A 20,669-nucleotide genomic window follows, 5' to 3' on the forward strand; every position below is an offset into this window, starting at 1 on the left:
TCTGAATGGTGGGGGCCTCCTGGGATGCTGTGCTGAGGAGGATTCTGAGGCCATCTGGAGTTAGAGGGAAAGGGTGCAGGGATTGATTTGTGGTGTTTGTCATGGGTGAGAGAAGAGCGAGGCAGTCCGTGAGCTGTATTTGCCGTTCCTAGGCTAGACCTTGTCAGGCTCTTTTCTAGGCCCGGGAAGCTGTCCTCCAAGGTGACTCTTTGCATGTTTATGTTTCAGGTAGGACCCTTGGGAGAGCGGAGGAGCTGGAAGAGTGTTCCTGAGAGGGGACTGGGTGGGCCAGGGCACCAGGCTTGGCTCTGCGCTGTGTCAGACCATCTGCCTGCCCTGACTGCAGGTGAGCGCAGCTGGCCATTGCGGGAGGGAGAAGGGCAGCCCCAGGACACCGACCTTTTAGGATAATGCTGCTTGGGGTGTGAGGGGGAGGCAGGGGCTTCCAGGCCTGACTGCATCTAAAATGAAGGAGGTGGGAAGCAGAGGCTGGCACAAGGAGACCCCGGGGGTTATCTCACCCAACACTCATTTTTCCAAATGGGGAAACCGAGGTCCAGAAAGCTTTCTCCATGGGGTCCATGACGTGTCTCACTTAAAATTTGAAAACTGTGGGATGGGCAGTGTTGGCAGAAAATGCAGAGTCAAGCAGAACCATGAGGCTTGAGGATTAGAGCCCCCATTTACCGGAGCCCGCTGGGGGTCCGCGTGCCATGTACTTCTCAGCATCATCTCATGGCACCTCCCAGGAGGTGGGGACCAGCCCTGCTTTACGGGAGAGGAGCTGAGGTCCAGAGGGGTTCAGTTTCTTGGCACAGTAGGGAGGTGGAGGAGCTGGGCCCCGGGCAGCCTGACCACATCGCTGGGGTCACCGTCCTGGGCGATGTGCGCTGAGAGCTCGTATAAGAATCTCCGGGGAGTCCTGCCTCCCCTTGGCCCTGATCCAAGAGGTCTGGGTGAGCCCCAAGAAGGAGACTGTTGAACAGCTCCCACCCATGCCCCCCTCTCTAAGGCAGACACAGGGGTTCTACAGACCACGTTTTCAGAAGCACTGCATCGGCTGTGTATACAAATCCCCAACGAGAGCCCAGACGGAGAAGGTGATGTGTAGTAACAGGAAGAGAATTCTAATAACAGAGCGAAGCTTATATACAGCCCACTATGTGCCGGGCACTGTTTGAAACACTTTACATATCTTTTAATGCACTTAATTCTCACCCTAAGCCTCTGAGGTGGTGACTCTTGCCCCCATTTTACAAATAGGGAAATGAGTCACAGAAAGATTCAGTAACTTGCCCACAGACACTCCTGTGGCACATGGCGAAGGGGCGGCCACGGAGCCTGTATGCGGCGAAGTAGAGAGGTGTGTGCGTGTAAGACCAGAGAGCCTGTGAGACTAGATAGCCCCCAGGTCTATTCTAGAGATGGAGAGGTCAGAAGCCTTTGTCCTAAGCCCCGGCCAGGTTTCTCAATGCAAATCTTGGCTGGGAGCCCAAGGAGGGCGGCCGGTGGGCAGTGCCTGGCTGAGGCCCCATGGAGCTGGCAGGTAGGTAGGGGAGGGCTCCCACCTGCCAGGCACAGTCTCCCTCCCCATGTTCAGGGACCCAGCAGGACCCTCGGGCGCTCTTACCTTCTTCCCGTGGACCGCTCCCATGGCACAAAGTGGGCACCAGGCCTGGGTGGGCCTTGGGGGCCAGGCTGGGGGTCCTCTCTGCTGATGTTGATCTCAGGAGCCGGGGCCCGGGGGGTTCCCTGGGCCAGGGCCCCCCGTCCTCTCGCGGCTCATTCTCCTCAGGCACAAAGGAAGGCTTTCACAGCTGCTTGTAAGCCCAGAGCTCCTCAGACAGGCTTAGCGTGATTGATCCTGTCAGAGGGGCACGGTGTCCCCAGATGGCTCACACGTCTTGTGTCCCTGTAGCTCCTCACTTCCTGGACCCCTGCCTCTCTCAGGAGGGGAAACTGAGGCATCCAGGGTAGAGGAGAAGCAAAGCAGTCCTCTCACCACGCGGCCGGCAGCTTGGGTACAGAGGGTGACCTCTGGCTGGCCTAGCAGGCAGGACTTGGCCTTCTTGCCAGGCTGGGCACTGATCGGCAGACGGGTCCCAGAAAGGGGAGGCTGTGCGGGACAGCCGGGGTGTGGGGCTCGGGGCGGGCTAGTGTGGGGATGTAAACCTCGGGCTGGACAGCCCTGTTAATAATGGATCTTTGAAGACACTTGGGGGCAAGGGCTCTCCCAGAGCAGAGACTCTGAGAGCAGAGTACTTCATTCACCAGGACAGTAGTCCAGGCGGGGAGGGCTGGTCTGGGCTCAGGCCAGGAAAATATCTGGAGGCCGGATTCCAGGCTCAGAGCCAAGTTCTCAAAGTTCCCCTAGCAGTTACCCTCCTCCTCTCTTGCTACCCCCTTCCTTCTTTTTATCATCAACATGGGACGAGGTGGAGGCGAAAGCCACCTTGGGCTTGAATCCCAGCTCTTTCCTCACAGTGTGTGACCCCGGGGGCATGATTTGACCTCTGGGGACCTCAGTTTCTTCATCTGTGTGTGTGTGTTCCTCCACGCACATGGCACAGGTTTGCTCGGATGGCCGAAAGGTAGGTGTGTACAGCCAAAGCCATTGTTCTGTTACAGCATAAATCAGATGATGTCATTCCCTGTTTTATACTCTCCCACTTGACCAAAAGGGGGAAAACAATGGCCCCTGACCCCCTGGGGCCCTGAGGATGAAGTGAGGTGACTTGTGTAAAGCTCTGAGTAGAGGATTTGGACAACAGCAATTCTCCAGAGAAGTCAGGTGCGGCTGTTATAATGCTATTAATGCTGCTCGGGATAAAACCACTGCCCATTGGCAAGTCCCAGGTAACCAGCTTGATTAAGCAGAACATCCTTTCTTAAGAGGTGCTGGGCAGGGGGAACCTTGCAACCCCCCCTTTCCTCTAGCACAGTGCCTGGCTAAGAGGTGGTGATGATATATGACACAGATGATTTAGGAAATGGCAGTTGGTAGTGCAGGGTCAGGACTAGGTGTTCTAGATCCAGCTTTGCCCATAGAATGAAATTCCCCATGGTCCAAAGCTCTGCTCCATCAAGTCTTGCTTGCCTCTCAGACCTCATTTCCTATTCCCTTCTCTCCCCGATAATTCCTGGATCATATCACCTTTCTCCTCACCCCAGGGCCTTTGCACTTGCTGTTCTCTCTGCCTGGACTGTTTTCCATCTCTCTCTGTCGACTCCATTTTTTAATCTTGCATGATTCTTTCCTTTTTATCCATCAGGATCCATAATCACCTCCTTAGAGAAGCCTGCCCTGACTCTCTATGCAAACTAGCCTCCTGGGCTGTTTATTATTTTTTTCATAGCATTTATCAGCAACTGGAATGATATTATTTCTGTGTTTATTGTTCAGCTCCTGCACCTGGATGGCAGCTCCACAAAGGCTGGGACATGGTCTGTCCTGTTCATCAGTTTACCCCCTGGGTCTAAAATAGAGCTTGGCACATTGCAGTCACTCAACAAATATTAGTGGAATGGGTGAGTACATGATGGGGGATGAATGAAATAGTGTAAGCAGGCAGAGTGCCTAACTCAATCCTAGCTCATTGCAAGAGCGCCCTGCATGGAAAGTATTAGTCCTGTCCCCTCTGGGCTAGCAAAAATGTGGCTTCTTCCTTTGCTCCTTCTTCTGGGTCCAGCCCCTGCCTCAGTGGCCCCCCCATTCCCCTTCTCCCTGTTTCAATCATGGCTGGGATGCAGCTTCTGATTTTCTGCAGTAAGGAGAGCATCCACAAAATTGTAAAGGGCCGTGACTAAATTGGCTGTCAGCCAGAGCAGTAAAAATGCCATAAGTCAGCCCTGAAGATCAAACTCCTTTGGCAGCCATCCCATAATTACCCACCAGCTTGCCTCTTGGTGGGATGGGAGGAGAGAAAAGGAATTTTACCCGTTTATTAATTTTCCCCATCTGCTTAGAGTCCTGCTGAAATATGACTTATGAGCTGCACTGAAAGCTTGGTTGACTGGAGGCCTCGATTGGCTGAAGGTCCGAAGCCCGGCTCCTGGCAGGTTGTGGGTCTGAAATGCGATGATCGGACCCCATGTGATGGGCAGGAATGGGGGTGGTGGCCCCGGAGCCCGGCATAGGGCCTGACACCAAGGAGGTGCTTGGGATGCAGACACGGATGACTTAGGAAAAGAGAGCTGGTGGTGCGGGGTCAGGATCCAGCTCTGCCTGGTCTCACTGTGTAGCCTGGGCACAGCTTGTAGCCTCTCTTTCTCCATCTGCGAAATGGACACAGAAACACCTGCTCCTTCTTGAGTTACAATCCTGTAGAGGGAAGCAAGGCTTACAAAATGCGGGGAGCTTTTGAGAACATTGACTCAGAGGTTCTGAGCAATTTTCAAACGTCCTCAGAGGCATTCAGGAGGAGGAGGGGTGTGTGTGGGAGAGGAAGTGGAAAAGGAGGATGAGGAGTGGGGGGGGGGGAGAAGAAAACATTGCTCACCCCTGAGTAGTTTCAGGGGAAGTATTTCTGAAGGGTTTGTTTCCTGTAGTGATGTAGATAGGCTGGGATTCCAACCCTCAATCTGAGGCTTCTTAGCTGTGTGACTTTGGACAAGTCCCTTGGCCTCTGAGCCTCATTCTCCTCACGTGTAAAAGGAGTTAACAATGGGCCCCACCACATGGGGCTGTGAGAATGAAATTCGTACAGAGCGTATAACAGCAATTCCCCTAGAAGTTAGGTGCTGCTGTTCTGATGCTGTTAATAATGTGATAGTAAACCCACCGCCCATTGGTAAGTCCCAGGCATCCTGTCCGTTAAGCACAGCACCTTTCCCCAAAGTGGGTGGCCAGGGGTAACCTTGCACCTTTCCCTTTCTAGCTTGGGCTGCCACCTACTGGTGAGGACCAGAATGACAGCTGCTGGAAAGCCCGGGCCAAGGCTGAGGAACAGAGACGGACCAGCTGGGACTGGATCGAGTTTCTTCACCGTAGTGTCCCCAGTGCCTACCCTGTTCTCAATGGGTAGCAGGTGAGTAATGACTGAGTAGGAAACAGTCTCATAAGGGGGCTACCGACCCAACTCTCTACAGCCATTTTCTTGGACTGTCTTGCCCAATCGTGAGCTGACCCGGGGGTCCCCGTAGTAGCCACAGTGCCCTGACAATGGTGTTGAGAATCTGATGGGTATTTGCCGTTTTGCGATGCCCATCCCAGGGTGGGGGGGACCTAGAAGGGGCTGGCTCTAGAATGCCATCCCCTTGGTGGGTTTGGTGGTCGTTTGGGCTCCCTTCTATCATGTGGAGGATGTGCCAACTGAGGCTGGCCCCTGGTTGAGGAGGGGAGGCGGGCGGGGGCATGACCTGTGGTCTCGGCCTCCTGTTCCCCAGCACGCAACGGCAGGTGGCCTCTCCCACGGGCCCCGCGGGGCAGCCACAGGTGCGGCTCTCTCACTGAGCCTCTCCTCCTGGGGAACTGACCTTCTTTATGACAATTCCTGTATGCCAGGGGGTCTTGTCTCCTCGCCCGGGCTCAGTCCCATCCGGCTGGCCCTGGTCACTGCCTCTCCGAGGACGGATCCCCTAGAAGCCGACTTGGGGGTGAGTGTTCTCATGCAGGTGATTTATTAAGGACGTGGGTAGGAGAGTGGTGGGGGAGCAGGATAGGGAAGGGGACACAACCAAGCAAAGGGACACTTTCAGGCCAACCCCCAGCTTGATTCCGGGGGGGGAACCATGGAGTGTAGACGGCAGCTCATGGTTGCCCTGCCCCAGGACAGGGAGCTGGGCTTGCACACTCCCAGCCAGGCGCTCAGGAGCTGGGGACCGGCCTGCCAGGATGTAAACTCTGGCACCTCCTGGCCTCTCTTTTCTGCCTCTGGGAGCTAAGAACGAGTAGCCTGAGGGCAGCTTTCCAAAGAGGCTCGTAGACAGACTCCTAGAGGCAGAAACTGGGCGAGGGGGCCTGGGTGGGTACCAGGCGTTCCACTGTGCTGTCTTTCCAAGCCCCCACCCTCCCTGAGACCCTTTCCCCAATTCTCTGATTTATCCCGTTGACATTCTCTCAGACTTCTTTAAAGTGCTATGCAAGACAGCTTCTGGAAAAGTACCATGAGTCTTCTCTTACACCCAGCTGGCCACCCCATGTCCTTTTAAAATAGTGGCCACGCCAAGAGCTCTGCCTAGCCCTACTTCTGGCCCTGAACTCACTTTAGAAGTCCTTATCGGTTCTTTTAATTTTATAAGGTATTCTTGCTCCCAAACATATATCCATCCATCTATCTATCTATCTATCTATCTATCTATCTATCTATCTAATTTTTTTGGACAATTTTTGGTGATGTGGAAATTTTATCATATTTCATGCCCATGAGCCCCTGAGAGACAGCTAGAATCCCCCATTTTTCACAGAGGAGCTCTGGCTCAGAGAGGTGACATCTGCTCACCCAGCTAGCAAGTGGAGAGCCAGTGCTCAGACCCAGGCCAGGCGTTCCCTCTGCCACACTGCCTGCAATAGAGTACAACGAGAAGCAAGTCAGCCAAGAGAAAAGGAGTGGCATCGTCAGGGGCCAGGGCCTGCAGAAACCCCCCATTCAGTCCTGGGGACTGGGAAGGGAGGGTGACCGGGTTCAGCGGCAGCCCTGTTTAGCACTCACGGTCAGGGATGAACAGAGGACCCTGCCTCTTGGAAGAAAATGGCAGGAACGAAGCAAATTCCATTTGCTTACGCAGCCACCAGGCATTCCACACCACACAAATGTGAGTGTCTAGATAGGAGGAGTTAGTGGGTGTTGCAGGCAAACTCCCCCTTTAGTCCCCGAGAGGGATCTGCACCGGGAAAAATGGGGTAATGGAATTGGGGGTGGTGGGTGCTGGCTGGCCAGGTGCCCTCCTCGGACTGCCTCAGCCTGCTCAAAATTGTCCCGTCGGGCTTTGAACCCTGATCTCAACCCCATCACAACAGTAGCCCAAGTCCCAGCCCACGGGGGCCTCTGGCCGAAGGGTCCCACACTCTTGTCCTCCTCTCTACCCCAGACTGGAGCACTGGAAGCCCTGCCCATCCCCAGGGCCCCACACCACTGCTGTGAGCCGGAGTTGAGCGTCTGCTGGTCCGCGGCTCAGGGCACTTGTACTTGCACGGGAGTTTTGCAGGCTCCCTGGTCTACACTCCAGGGGCCCAGGTACCAGTACGGTCTTCTCCCGTGTCCCCCTCCCAGGACTGGCTCTAGGCACCCCATGCGTGGCCCTTCTCAGAGACCTCAGGCAGGGTGTTTGCACCATATCCTTTGGGCCTTACCCCCTCCGTGGGCTTCAGTGGCTGGTACCAACGTCTCTCGGCTAAGGACTCCCTGTGAAGCCACGGCTGGCCACGCTTTCCTCTGTAGGGCCGACAAGAAGTGCTCAGGAATTCCCTGCAGCCCCAACACCAGCAGCCCCCCAGCAATGACAGGATGGGGCATAAACAGCTCAGCTCCCTCACCCTGGCTCCGAGCTCTCGGATGTGTGTATCCCACATGGCTTCCTGGGGGTCCTCGAGGAACGAAGCTCCACTCACCCCCAGCCTTTACTGGCTGCCTTTCCTTCCCGGTCTTACTTCCCCACCCCCACTGGTGTTTTCCAGAATCACCTCCCGAATACATCTCAGGGGCTGCTCCCGGAGAACCACTCAAAGACGAAGATGGCCAGGACGTCCTCCCTGAAGCCTGCCCGACAGACAGCCTGCCTCTTCCTCCCAGCCTTCCTCCCACGACACCCGCCTCCCCCTCGCTGGCTCTGGAGCCCTCCAGCTCTCATTCAAGCAGCAGAGGAAGACTACAGGCTCCGCGTTCTGTCCTTGGGCTCTCTCTGCTCCTGTGGGTCTTCCAGCAGCCTAACCTGGTGCCCGAAGCTGTCACCGACCTGTCCCCGCTTGCGGCCCGAGCCAACCTGGCCTGGGTCAGTTGGATCCCAGGCAGAAACGCTGCACATCAGAAGGTCAGAAAGTTCATTCAAAATCAGCAAAAATAAAATTTAATGGTGCGCCGCAGGTGCGGGTGGTCCGTCCGTCCTTGGGAGCGAGTGCTGGCCATCTTGAAGGAAAGCGGACTGTTCTTCCTGCAGATAGGCTCCAGAAGAACCCCTGATGGCTGGCCACCTCAGGTAGGCTGCCGCAGCCTCTGGGAGGCCGCTGCTTCCCAAGAGGGGAGGTGCACAGAGCCCCCGCCCGGGGAACTTTCCACAGGCCGCCTGGTGCCCTTCTGGCTGCTGCAGCTGACGCTGTCCCCAGGACAGCCAGGGGCTTGTCAGTCCTGCAGCCACCCTAAAATACCTTCTGGGGAACACAGCCCTCCAGTTCCAGCAGCTCCGGCCAGCCATCGTATTTGTTCGTGTCCGGGTGGTTCTTTAAGAACTAGAGAGAGAAAGAGTAACACGGACAATGGGGGAGGCTGTTCAGAATTTGCACCTGAATTTTCACTGCGCTTTAAGACATCCTGACTTCACTCACTCCACCCTGGCTTCAGCCCCTCCCATGGGGAGGTGGTGGTGTGGGATAGGACCAGCCCACTTTACAGGTGGGGAAATTGAGGTGCAGAGGGATGGCAACATGTGAAAGATTTTACAGAGGAGATCAGAGCTCAGTCCTTGCCTGTCATGCCCTGGGGGGTGGGGTACCAAGGATTGGGGGGCAGGCTTGCAGAGTGTTAGCTCCTCTGCCACATTCTCCATCAGCCTCTCTAGGACACCCCCAAACCACCACAGCAATGACAAGCATCATCCTAGCACTTCATGACACTTGCTCTATGCCAGGTGCAAAGTGCCTTATGTATGTATTCCTTACAATACCCTGAGAAGGGCATCCCATTACCATCCCATTCTACAGATGGGGAACCTGAGGCACAGAGGGCCAAAGTGACCCTAGTGGCAGAACTACTGTGTAATACTAATTAAGATTAATAAACATAGAATAGAATCGGTTAAGATTGTATTTAGGCTTAGCTTATGGAAGAAAGAAATGTAAATAGCAAACTCTACCAGTGGAATAATTGTAGCTAACCCTTAGGGATGGAAGTAATTCTGGATGCTGCTTCTCTAAAACCCAGAGCCCCATGTATGGGGACAAAGACCTAATGGTTTCAATCACATTGTGGGCCCCAGTTCATTCTGGGTGATGGGTCTGTCTGTCTCCACCCCCCACCCCCTCCCCGCACAGGGATGTTCTGGATCCCCACCCACTGCCTGTGTTCTTCACCTGGAGGCTATAAACTGACGGCTCCCTCGTCTCCTCCAGCAGAAGCTACACTGTACTATCATTTTTTTAAAAGTAACATCTAACGACCTGAATGCATTCTCTTAGAAACTCACACATACAGACCAGGCCAGCATCTTCCAGACAAGGCAAGAACCCTCGCAGCCCACTGTGGTCCCTGCACCTGGAGCCCAGCGTCTTGACACTGTCGCTCCCTGCCTCCCACAGCCCCTTCCCTGCAGGCTGCTGTGCTACTGGCTGGATTACTGCCTGGGTCTCCCCCCTGCCTTCCTGTGCTCAGCCACGGAGGCTGTGCTAAAAGCATCAGGACTCTCCGTGGAGGCAGCAGACCGGGAGGAGAGCTACATCCTCATCAGAGCCAAACAAGCTGCCTGAAACCTCTCCACGGCTCCGGATCCTTGACTGGGGGGTGGGAGGAGAATCGTACCTACTTCACTGTGGGCATGAAAGAAGGACCTGCAGGTAACCTGCTCAGCCGAGCCCGCGCAGAGCAAGTGCTTGCTGAATGCTAGTGTTTCTTACGTATCCATCTGCTCTTGTCGCTTTTCGCTTAAACCTTCCAGGGCTCCCTTCTGCCTTCAGGGTAAGAGTTCACTCGCCTCAGTAGTCCTATGTGTCCGAATCGACTCTGAGCTGCCTGCCTTGGGGTCTAGGCAGAGCAGAATGTTCTCACCACCAGACAAGGGACCGCTTCATGCCCGGAAGATCTGGCTAGTTTTCCCACCTCTGGGAATTGCTCTGAGCTGGGGATGCACAGATGGGGGACAGGGAGAGAAGGTGCAACATTTCCCTGGAGGCTCCCACCCCTTCATTGACTCCCCTTTCCTCCTCTAGAGCACCCCGGAGACTCCACTGTGGGCTGCCTCCCAGACTCGGCTTGGGGCCACCCCTGAGTAGTGACTGTAGAGCCGCCTGTCATGGTCCACTCCTGACCCCTTCCATGTACTCAGGTGGGCTCTCCTGTGTCCTCCTCTTGATGCAAATTTATCCTTTCCACAGGGAGCTTAGAAGGGAACAGTGCCCCTGGTCTAAACCTCTCCCCTATGGTGGGGAGCCTGAGGCCCCGGGGCAGGAGAGTGGAGAGAGAGAGAAAAGGGGCTTGGCTTAGGTTTCCAATGGGACCAGAAGCGACACATCCTGCCCCCTGTTCGCCCATCACGCAGGCTTCATCTCTATATTCTTTTCTCTTTTTCCCCATTCCTCCTTCCCTCATCCTTCTTTTCTCCTTTTCCTTCTCCTTCCTGGTAGTTATCCATTTCTATGTGACCCAGCTCCTCGCAAAATGGTCAAGGCTACTTCCTGCTGGCGGATTAGCCAGTCGGGCCACCCTGACCTCTGAGGTCCCCACACTGTCCCTCCCAAGTTACCCCAGTCCTTGTCCATCCATCCCTGGCACCTTACCCCCACCTGCTTCACTGGGATGGAGAGGCCGCCAGGAACTCACCTGCTCAAAAGGGCTTTTATCCTTGAGGTTTTTGGCCCCTAAGAAGACCCAGCTATCTCTGAAGCCCAGCTGTTCTGCATAGGAACTGCCCAAGCTGGAGAGGAGCTTCCTGGTCTCCTCATTCATTCTGCAGAGAACCAGAGAGGACAGTGAGGTGGAGGGGTGGGAGAAGCGTGAGGTTCTCAAGCACTTGGCCTGCCCTCTGCTCCACCCTTGGCTGGATGCAACAGCCATGCTTGCAGAGTCGTGTTCACCAGGAACGGGGCTAAGTGGCCAGTAGTACGGTTTTGCTTCTGTTTACAAATACACATGTGTACTTGGAAAATATGGAACATCACAGAGAAACTAAAAATTATAGTCTCACCCCACTTGACATAATCATTGTAAAATTTTAATGTATTTCCTTAATGTCTTTTCCCCCCATGCACTGGGGAATCATACTAATAGTTTTATAATCTGTTTTTTTTCCACTTAATACTAAAGGGTGAGCATTCTTCCAGGCCCTTAAACTATTTTCTACATCATCATTTTTGATGGAGTAGATCCTTTTCTATGTATATAATACTACGTCATATCAACATGTGTCGTAATTTCTGTAACTAATTGGTCTTTATTGGACAGGGACAGTATGTCCAGTTTTCCAGTGTTGTAACCAAGGTTGTGATGAACTGCCATGAACATGTCTTTGTGCACGTATCTGGTTATTTCCCTAGGAGAAGCTGCCAGAAGACAGAGTAAGTGGGAGAGCGGGGGAAAAGGCACTTAGGGCTTGGAAGCATTTGGTTCCCTTCAACCCATGGCCGGGAAGGTGAAGGTTCCCACTTACTTGGTTCCTGGGTCATCATAGGAGGCCACCAGCACCAGCGTGCCCTCTGGAATTTCTTTAAGGAATTTTACCAGGAGCTTAACATCTGGGGGAGGAAAGAAAGTGGGGTGCTGGTTATTGAAGGGAAATAACTGCTGGTCATTCTCATTCTCTGTTACTGCCCTGAAGATCCAGGAGTGGCCAGGGGCAGGCTGACACGGAGCTCCATCGGAAGCTCAGGGGCCAGCAGGAGGCGACACCTTGGATGGAGCTCCCTGCAGCCCTTGTCCAGGGGAGAGCAAAGTGCATGGAGCAAGGGTACCCTAATTCAGGTGGGCGGGGTGGACACTGGAATTCAAAAGTTCCACAGGCGATTCTGATATGCAGCCAGGAGCGAGAGAGATTGTTCTAAGGGCGCTTAGGGACCTGCACCCAAGGTATGGAGCACAGTCATCTCTCAGGAACTCTGGGATCTTTGCACACCAGCTTAGAAGGAGGTGGTTAAGAGCCTGTCTGTGCTGACTTGAGAGGATATCCACTGCACCACAGGCAACTCAGGTCACACAGAGAGAACATCAGTGCGCTACAATTCTCTAGCTTATGCCAAGGACCAAGCCTCCCTCTGCATCTTTAACACCTCCCTGCACTTGCAAAATCTCTGCGTTTACCAGAAAGTAGGCCTGGGTGTGGCTCCTTGGGGAGACATCAGCATCCAGCTCACTTCAAGGACATGGATTTGTTTCCATTGTGCTTATTTTTGTGGTCACCTTTTCTGCATAAAAACTGATAAGAAATTATATCCCTGCCCTAAGTTTTTAACATTATTTATGTTGAAAAAAAGTGAGCTGATTCAAAAGAAAATACTAATTCAGGTGGTACTCTGGATATGAGGTAACTTGCACAGGGGGCTCTTGAACAGTTGAGGAGGTATGGGCAAGATGGGCCTAGTGGGAAAAGTAGGGGCTACATCTGTCACACGAGGATGGTGCATAGCCCTGCCCACAGCATTTCTGTAAAGACCAAATGTGACAACAACTCAGGGCATACAGAAAGTGCACTATAATGGAATTGCAATTATTAGCAGGATGGGCAACATAATTTTCAGGGCCCAGTGAGAAATGAAAACGTGGAGACTTTTGTTAAAAAATTAAGAATTTCAAGATGGTGAGGGCAGAGCATCAGGCTAAACCCGAGTCTGCTCTAAGCCCAGGGCTGTGTGGCTGCCTTGCCCACAGGCCACACCCACGAAGATGAGCCAGTTCTTAGTATTCCCCAGGGATCCCTTGGACCTAAAATCAAACCCTGAAAGCAAGGCCAGCCACCAACCAGCTCAGTAAGACAGAGGCCTGTAGCCAGTGACCACAGCAGCTCTGTTAGTAAAATGGCCCTTGAACTCTTGAGATAAAAGAGGGAACTCTGAAAATTGGTTGGAGCCATGAGCTACAGATATCAAGATCTGTTCTTGTCTGGCATGGACAGTAAAGTTGGAAAAGAATGAAGTGTGCTTTCTATTAATTATCCTCTCACTTTAAGAAGTCACTGCCACCTTTTATCTCTTGTGGGAAGGGGCGACTTGTCCTCAAATGCTTCTGTTTCTGGGTCCCCAACAGTCATGGTTACATCCATGTTCATAAAAGAGCAATATAAAATTTAGGTTTTTTTACTCTTTTTGACAGCCTACAGAATGGGAGAAGATGTTTGCAAATGTCTTATCAGATAAAGGGCTAATAACCAAAATCTATAAAGAACTTATCAAACTCAATACCCAAAGAACACAATCCAATCAAGAAATGGGCAGAAGACACAGACATTTCTCCAAAGAAGACCTCCAAATGGCCAACAGACCCATGAAAAACTGCTCAACATCACTTGGCATCAGAGAAATACAAATCAAAACCACAATGAGATACCACCTCACACGGGTCAGAATGGCTAAAATTAACAACTCAGGAAACAACAGGTGTTGGAAACAGTAGGAAAAAGGGGAACCATCTTACACTGTTGGTGGGAATGCAAGCTGTTACAGCCACTCTGGAAAACAGTACAGAGGTTCCTCAGAAAGTTGAAAATAGAGCCAGTGAAAATTGCACTACTGGGTATTTACCCCAAAGAGACAAATGTAGTGATCCGAAGGGGCACCTGCACCCCAATGTTTATAGCAGCAATGCCCACAATAGCCAAACTATGGACAGAGCCCAGATGTCCATTGACAGATGAATGGATAAAGAAGATGTGGTATACATACACAATGGAATATTACTCAGCCATCAAAAATGAAATCTTACCATTTGAGATGACATGGATGGAACTAGAGGGTATTATGCTAAGTGAAATAAGTCAGTCACAGAAAGACAACTATCATATGATCTCACTCATATGTGGAATTTAAGAAACAAAACAGAACATAGGGGAAGGAAGGGAAAAATAAAACAATGAAACCAGAGAGGGAGACAAACCATAAGAGACTCTTAATCATAGGAAAGAAACAGATGGAGGGGAGGTGGGTAGGAAGATGGGGTAACTGGGTGATAGACATTAAGGAGGGCAGGTGATGTAATGAGCACTGGGTAGTACTATATAAGACTGATGAATCACTGACCTCTACCTCTGAAACTAATAATACACTACATATTAATTGAATTTAAATTAATAAAAATAAAAATTTTTTTTTTACCCTTTTCATTCTGACAATGACCTCCTTGCTTCCGAGTCATGTGGATGGAGGGCGGGAGGGGAGGGAAGGGGAGGGGGAAGGCTGACTGCACCCCCGGGCCCTCCCCCAGGCAGGCCAGGCCCCTCGCAATGATTAGTGCCAATTCCCACCCAAACCCCCAGATCCATCTCCTGAAGAGGACACTGTGGTTTACCTCTATTCTACAGATGACAAAACTCAAGTGCAAAAGGTGTCAACTGCCTCAGCCTGAAGTCTTTGACTCCAGAGACTGGATCTTTTCCATAAACCTGGCCTGGCCACCCCAAACACGTGCAGGGTCCTGGACAGAGAACACATGACGGTCTCTGGCCCTTGGCCCCTAGCCTGCCCCACCGTCTCCTCACCCGTCTCCAGCTCGGTCCTGCAGGAGGGGGCCTCGCGTGCCTGCACATGCACACCCCCCGCCTGCCTGTCCAAGCTCCGTCTCCTCCACCCCCTCGCCTCCAGCCACTGCCGTGCCCTGGCCATCCCTCGGTCCTAGTGGTGTGTCTGCAGCTTCTGTCCTAGCGGGGCATGCCTGGAAGTCTGCATGGGCCCCGATGCAGGCTTCCGCCCAGCACGTCCTCAGGCCCTGCAGACCCGACCTGTGGGGTGGGACTCACTGGAGGATGGCCCTCAGGGGACCCAGGGGACCCTCCGAAGCCCTGGGCCCAGGACAGGGCGCCAGCTGCTGTCTCGAAGTGTGGTGCTGCCGAACACCTTCCCTACATTCCCAGCTGTGACTGCTGGGCACCCGATTCCCACTGCCCGCCTTTCAGCCCCTCCTTTGTTTGCAAAGCCAAGAGGGCTTCCCCCTTTCTTGCTGCCTGGCTTTGTCCCCTCTGGGGCTCATGTGTTTAGGTGGGCACAGGAAGGTAGTGATGCCTGAGCCCAGAGCTGGCCCTGAGATCGCAGGTACAGGGAAGGGAAACGGAGCTGAGCTGAACTCTGAGAAGGGGGCTGAGCTCAGTTATCTGTCCTGATGGAAACCTGTCCTTGCAGGACCAAGACTTCTGCTGCCTGCGAGGGGCTGCCCTGCTGCTTCTTTACGCCTTGTTGAGGTTCACTGGGTCAGAGGGAAGGAGGTGGGTTGCCAGCTGGGCAGTGGGTGGCATACACGGTTTGGGACAGATTCCACCACGTTTTGGAAGATGTCAGGATTGTTGGGTGAGACTCCCGCCCTCAACACAGCTTTGCCAGGCAGCCTGGGGGTGAGGAAGCTGCTGGTGGGAAAGTCCAGCCCAGGTAGGTCAGGGGCCTGTCCCCAGGCTGTGCTAAGGGTGGGAGGACAGTGGGGTGGTCACATGCACAGAGTTCAAATACTGTGCCTGGGCAGAGAGAAGAAAAGATGTCTGCAGAAAGACGCAGAGAGCTTAGAGCCCCAGAGTGATTCTTTCTGGGCCCTAGGAGGCCTTGTCCCATCCTTGGGCCCAAGAGAGACCCATGAGGCCTTAAAATAAAATACCCTTTACCTAGCAGAGCAAACTGAGCCATGTGTCCTTGTCCTTAGCACTTGAGCGTGCACCTGCTTGGCCTCCAACTGCCAGCTCCAGCATTTCTTTGCCTGAAGGTCCTCTCTGACCTCCAGATCCTCCTCTGTGCCCTGGGGCAGACCAGAAATGTGGGAAGTGCCAAGGAATTAGGGGTGGGAGCGCCCCAGCTCCCATGCCCCTCTGAGATCTGAGGCATGTATTTGACACTGGCTCCCGAGTTCCAGCTGCCCGCAGCGTTGAGCCTGGTAGCACACAGTTCTGGCTGTCTCCCTCTCCCTGTCTCACTTCCGGCTGGCATTTCCTGAGATCACCTCCTGCCCAGTAAACTGTTGCACCTGACTTCTGATCTCAGGATCTGCACCCAGGAGAGCCAACTAAGACAGCAGAAAGGAGTTTCAAAGACAGAAGGATGGTCCTCCAACCCTACCGTGCTTCCTTCTGGTCGTCTCCGGTGGAGACGAGAGCCGAGTGTCCCAGCACCCTGACGGCTCTCTTGCCATAGGAAGGAGCTCAGCCCACCCTGTGACGTCAGCGCCAACAGAGATGCCTACCTCCAGAGTACATGTCAAAACATTTCTGTGTCAGCACCGTTCCTGTGGTTCCTGCGGGTGAGAGAGCAAAACTGACTTCCTGAAACAGGTCATCCTGCCTATCATTTTGCAGAAAATGGCTACTCTTTAGTCTAAGATCTAAAAATGGAATAATAATGTGAGTCAAGTCAGGTCCGATAGAAAGCACGCAGGACTGCGCAGGGGCCCACTAACTTCTGGGCTGATCTGAGAGGTACCAGAACATAACGGTGAAGATCTCTGGAATTGAACAGTATCCAGCCAATCTGGGTCTGTGTTCTGCCTCGCCACTTCCTAATGCACAAATTAGTATTTTGACCTCAACTGTTGCATCTGAACAATGGGCTATGGGAACTGAGGGAGCTGAATTTAAACTAGGCAGTAAACATACAAGACAAATTTTAGCTGGAAACCAGTAATAAAAATAACTGCAATTGTTATCATTATTTCTTCCTAAATAGGAAATGTATAATTTCAATCCTCCGACTCTTGAAGGCAAAGGGATATGCAGTGGGTTGAATGTACTCAAAGCTCCGAGTCCGAGTCCAGTCATCTGAATAGCCTTGGTGTGTTTTGCGAAGGGTCCAAGTCCTACAGGAAGTCGCAGTTCTCACTCTCTGCCACTAGATGGGGGTGTTGCAGAGGGGATGGCAAGCTCTATAGTTTCACCACAGGTCCCTTCCCCCCAAGCCAGTTTGTGCATCCCTGAGAGGGTAGGGACAGGGCCTGGATAGTGGAGGCTCTACTGCTGGGTGGGTGGAGGGTTTACACTGCAGCCCTTCCTGGATTCTCCGAGCCTCCAGTGTAGGGTCTGTGGAAAGGGGCGGGGGGGGGGGGGGGTTGTACACATGAAACTGATCATTTATATTTACACATTTTTCTGGAATTAGGGGCAAGAGGTGTAGTTTGCACAATTTCTAAAGGAATCTCTGCCCCCTAAAAGACTGAGAACCACTAATCTTTAGCAGTCCTTGCTGGCTTATTATACAGGTGAGACCCTGAGGCCCTGAGAGTGATTTATTGGACTTCTCCACAGCTGGCAAGCAGTAGATGCTTCCAGAGGTTTTTAGTCTAGGGAAGTTAGTTCAGCTGAGCGATTACAACCTGGAGTCAGCCAGATCCAGGTTCAAATCTAGGTGATTCTGTCGGCTGTGTAACCTTGGGCAAGTGGCCTAACCTCTCTGAGCCTCCATTTTCTTACCTGGTACGTGGGGATAGGGCGCACGACTCCACCCTAGCACGGGGATGAGGTTGAATTAAATAGGCAGCACACAGTGAAGGCTCAATAAACATTAGCTCTTGGTGTTATGGATACTTGTTTTGGTCTTTGCTCTGAGGGGAAGGGAAGGAGGCCCTAGTCTGAGCCTGTCTCATGGGAAACTATTCTCCTTCTGCAGTGGCCCATTTCAGGGCGGAGAGAACGAGCAGGTTTCAGCCAGATGGGCTGTGGCCAGGGTCAGCTCCTGCCCTGTGGGGAGGGGCCGGGGGAGGGGGGTGAGCGGAGATTAGGTGGAACAGCGCCATGCCCTTCCTGTAGGAAGGAGCTGCCAGTGGAGTGAATCAGGCCTTGCTCTCCTTCTCAAGACTTTGGAGGGGGCATGCCCCCGCTCAGCCTCCTGCCCCTCCCAGACCCCACCTTTCTCGGGCTTCCCAGAAGTTGGTCAGGGCTGCCTTCTGACCTCCTGCTCTGGGTAAGGCTCTATTTTTGCTCCAGGCTTTGACCTTTCCCCCCACGCAGCAGGATTTCTTGGCAGAAGGGAGATGGCTCCCCTAGGAGTAACCACTCCAGCCCTGTCACTTCCTAAGTGTGTTCCCGTAGTCATGCCACACACAAGCTTGACCTTTTCCTTCCTGAGTATCTGCTGTGCCCTTTGTCCACCTGCTCTGCCCTTTGTCCCAGGAAGCAGCTCTTAGATTCAGGAAATTGGCCTTTGCTCTCCATCTCATCCATGCCTCTCCAAAGGCAGAGAAGAGTGTCCTTGCTAGGGCAGAGCACCTGGTCCTTACTATGTCCCTATAAACCCACCTGCTCCTGAAATGTGTCCCTGTTTCAGGTTTGGCCTGCAGTTGTGCCCTGCGAGAAATGCAGGGTAATGAGGCTGTGGGCCTCCCCCGCAACGTCTCCCGGACTCCAGCTTCCCTACTCCAAGCTGGAAGGAAGTTTCTGGCATGCAGGGCTGAGCCCTCATGGCCTGCTCAAAGCCTTTCTGAGGCTCCCTACTGTCCTTAGCTTCAAGCCCATACTTCTTAGCAGGATGCTTAGCCCCTCACCTTGTCATCCTGCCTGCCCCCCCCCCCAAGCTATACCTGTCATCCTTCCTTCTCTGGTGCATCCAGAAAGACCTTGTATGGCTCCCAATCCTTCCCCCCGACTCCTCCCTTCTTTGTTCCCTGCACAGTGTTGCCCCAGCCTCGAAGGAGTCTCCTCTACTTTTTTTTTCTGGCCAACCCCTACTATCCTTCAGGCCTCAGCTGACCAGCACCTCCCTCTGGAAGCCTCCCCTGATGCCCCCGTCCCCAGCTCTGTGTCCCAGTTCTCAGAGCTGTGCTTCTTTCTCCTTCATAGATGCTCACCCCACTGGATTGGTGATCAATTTCATGGAGACCCCAGGGAGTGTGAGGCCAGGGCCGGTCCTTGTAGTTCATGGCTGACCTACCCCAGTGCTCTGTACAGGGCCTGGCCCATAGTAGCTGCTGTCAATATTTACTGAATGAATGAATGAAGGTATGCAATCAGCTCATCATCTCACATTGTTGGTGGTTGTCCCCCATGGTTTCATGTGTATTGGTTTAGGCTGCATGGCCTTGAGGATGGGGTCATGCTTCACAGGAGAAGCATATCCTCCTGGGACAGCTGCACACGGCAGAGGTCTGGTCAGGACTCTGGTGGGTTGGACCAGGTCTTTTAGACCTTCTGTTCCCACAAGCTTCCCCTCCCATGCACTGCAGGACGGCCCCAGGCACATGGTCGGAGCTGAGCCAGTGTTGGTTGAATGAATGTTAACTACCTCCCCGTACCCCCCACCCCCAGTACTAAGAGCATGGTCGGGGCTGTCTGGGGGGTGGGTCGGCAGCTCACCGTTCACCAGGGCAATGTTCAGGCCTCTGCCCACGTTGTTTTTCACAGGACTCATGATCCTGAAGAAGAAGAAGAAAAACAAAATAGAACAGTTGGTCCCAAGTGTGGAACGAACACTCTGCTTTTGTGACTCTGGAACTCTGAGGGGGCCCACATGGCGCTCTGCAGAAGCATTAGGAAACACACAGAATAATTTGGGCCATCTGTTTTCTCCTGGAAACAAGTGGTGGGCTGGATTCTCTGAGGAATGCTCATGGCATGTTTGGACGAGAACAGTCTGCTCGGAAAAGAGGGAAGGTCCCTGCCTGGGGCTCTGAGGTGTTGGAGGTGGGACCAGCCCACCTCCCCCAAGCAGTGAGGCCTGGTCGCTGGGAGGAAGGCAGAGCCCAGAGCGTTGCTGCGCTCCTGCAGTGGCTGGGATTGCCGTGTGGAATCCAGCTGTGTTGCTCCCTGCCCAACATCCACGCTCCAGTCTTCTGGTGTTTCTTGGGAAAACTGTCCTTCTCTACTCTCAGACTAGGTAGTTCTCAGGACTGACCTCGGTCTTCCAGGCCCGGACAAGTAGAGCATCCTGCGTCCCTGCCCACAGTGATTGAGCCAGGTATGGTCATGTGACCCAGGCCAGCCAAGGAAACTCAGTCTTGGGACTTTTACAGGGATAATTTGGATGGGAAAGTTCTCTTCCCAGTGGGGTGCCAGCCTGGGCTGATATGTCAACGAGCTAATGGCCTCCCTCCTTCACAGGAAGCAACTCATTTTCATGTTGAGAAAACTGAATTTAACAGAAGAGAACAGAGCTAAAGATGGTATGAGAGGGACCCCTGATGACAATTTTAAACCCCTGGATCCAGCTGGTCCTGAAGCCTGCTATCTCTGCATTTTGTATATGGGAATCACTAAGTTCCTTCTTTTGCTTAAGTTGGAGTTAGGCTTAAAATCCTTATTTTTTAAAAAAGATTTAATTTATTTGAGAGACACAGAGAGAGAGAGAGATTGAGAGAATGAGTGGGAAGAGGCGCAGAGGGAGCAGCAGACTCCCTGCTGAGCAGGGAGCCTGATGCGGGACCTGATCCCAGGACCCTGGGATCATGACCTGAGCCGAAGGCAGACATCTAACTGACTGAACCACCCAGATGCCCCCAGAATCCCCATTAAAATACCTGTTTCAAGAGAAAATCCTGAAAGCAGCTCAGGAAAGAGGTCCTTATCCTACAAGGTTAGACACATAAGGCTGGCAGCAGACCTGTCCACAGAGACCTGGCAGGCCAGAAAGGACTGGTATGATCTATTCAGGGTGCTAAATGAGAAAAATATGCACTAAGAATACTTTATCCAGAAGGCTGTCA

At 53.0% G+C, this 20,669-nt stretch overlaps 1 protein-coding gene and 1 long non-coding RNA gene across 5 annotated transcripts in view; one reads left to right on the forward strand and one right to left on the reverse strand.

The window, feature by feature from the left end:
- Positions 1-252: 252 nt before the first annotated feature.
- LOC123001173 (uncharacterized) lies at positions 253-8,054 on the forward strand. Its single transcript, XR_006409799.3, has 5 exons — positions 253-346; positions 3,404-3,528; positions 4,878-5,027; positions 5,504-5,595; positions 7,616-8,054. It is a non-coding gene; the product is annotated as an uncharacterized LOC123001173 (long non-coding RNA).
- FAM3D (FAM3 metabolism regulating signaling molecule D) overlaps positions 7,901-20,669 on the reverse strand; it is a 38,539-nt gene continuing 25,770 nt past the window's right edge. For 3 of the 4 annotated variants that reach the window (XM_057311842.1, XM_026501135.3, XM_057311843.1), the window contains exons 6-10: positions 19,324-19,382; positions 16,227-16,277; positions 11,512-11,596; positions 10,686-10,812; positions 7,903-8,383 (exon numbers count right to left, since the gene is read on the reverse strand). In XM_057311842.1, the coding sequence (XP_057167825.1) occupies positions 8,294-8,383; positions 10,686-10,812; positions 11,512-11,596; positions 16,227-16,277; positions 19,324-19,382 (412 nt within the window). In that variant the 3' untranslated portion in view covers positions 7,903-8,293. Of the gene's footprint in view, positions 8,384-10,685; positions 10,813-11,511; positions 11,597-16,226; positions 16,278-19,323; positions 19,383-20,669 lie in introns of all 4 variants that reach the window. The other variant, XM_057311844.1, reaches the window with a different exon arrangement.

Source organism: Ursus arctos, unplaced genomic scaffold (genome assembly GCF_023065955.2).
Source record: "Ursus arctos isolate Adak ecotype North America unplaced genomic scaffold, UrsArc2.0 scaffold_14, whole genome shotgun sequence".
Classification (NCBI taxonomy): domain Eukaryota; kingdom Metazoa; phylum Chordata; class Mammalia; order Carnivora; family Ursidae; genus Ursus; species Ursus arctos.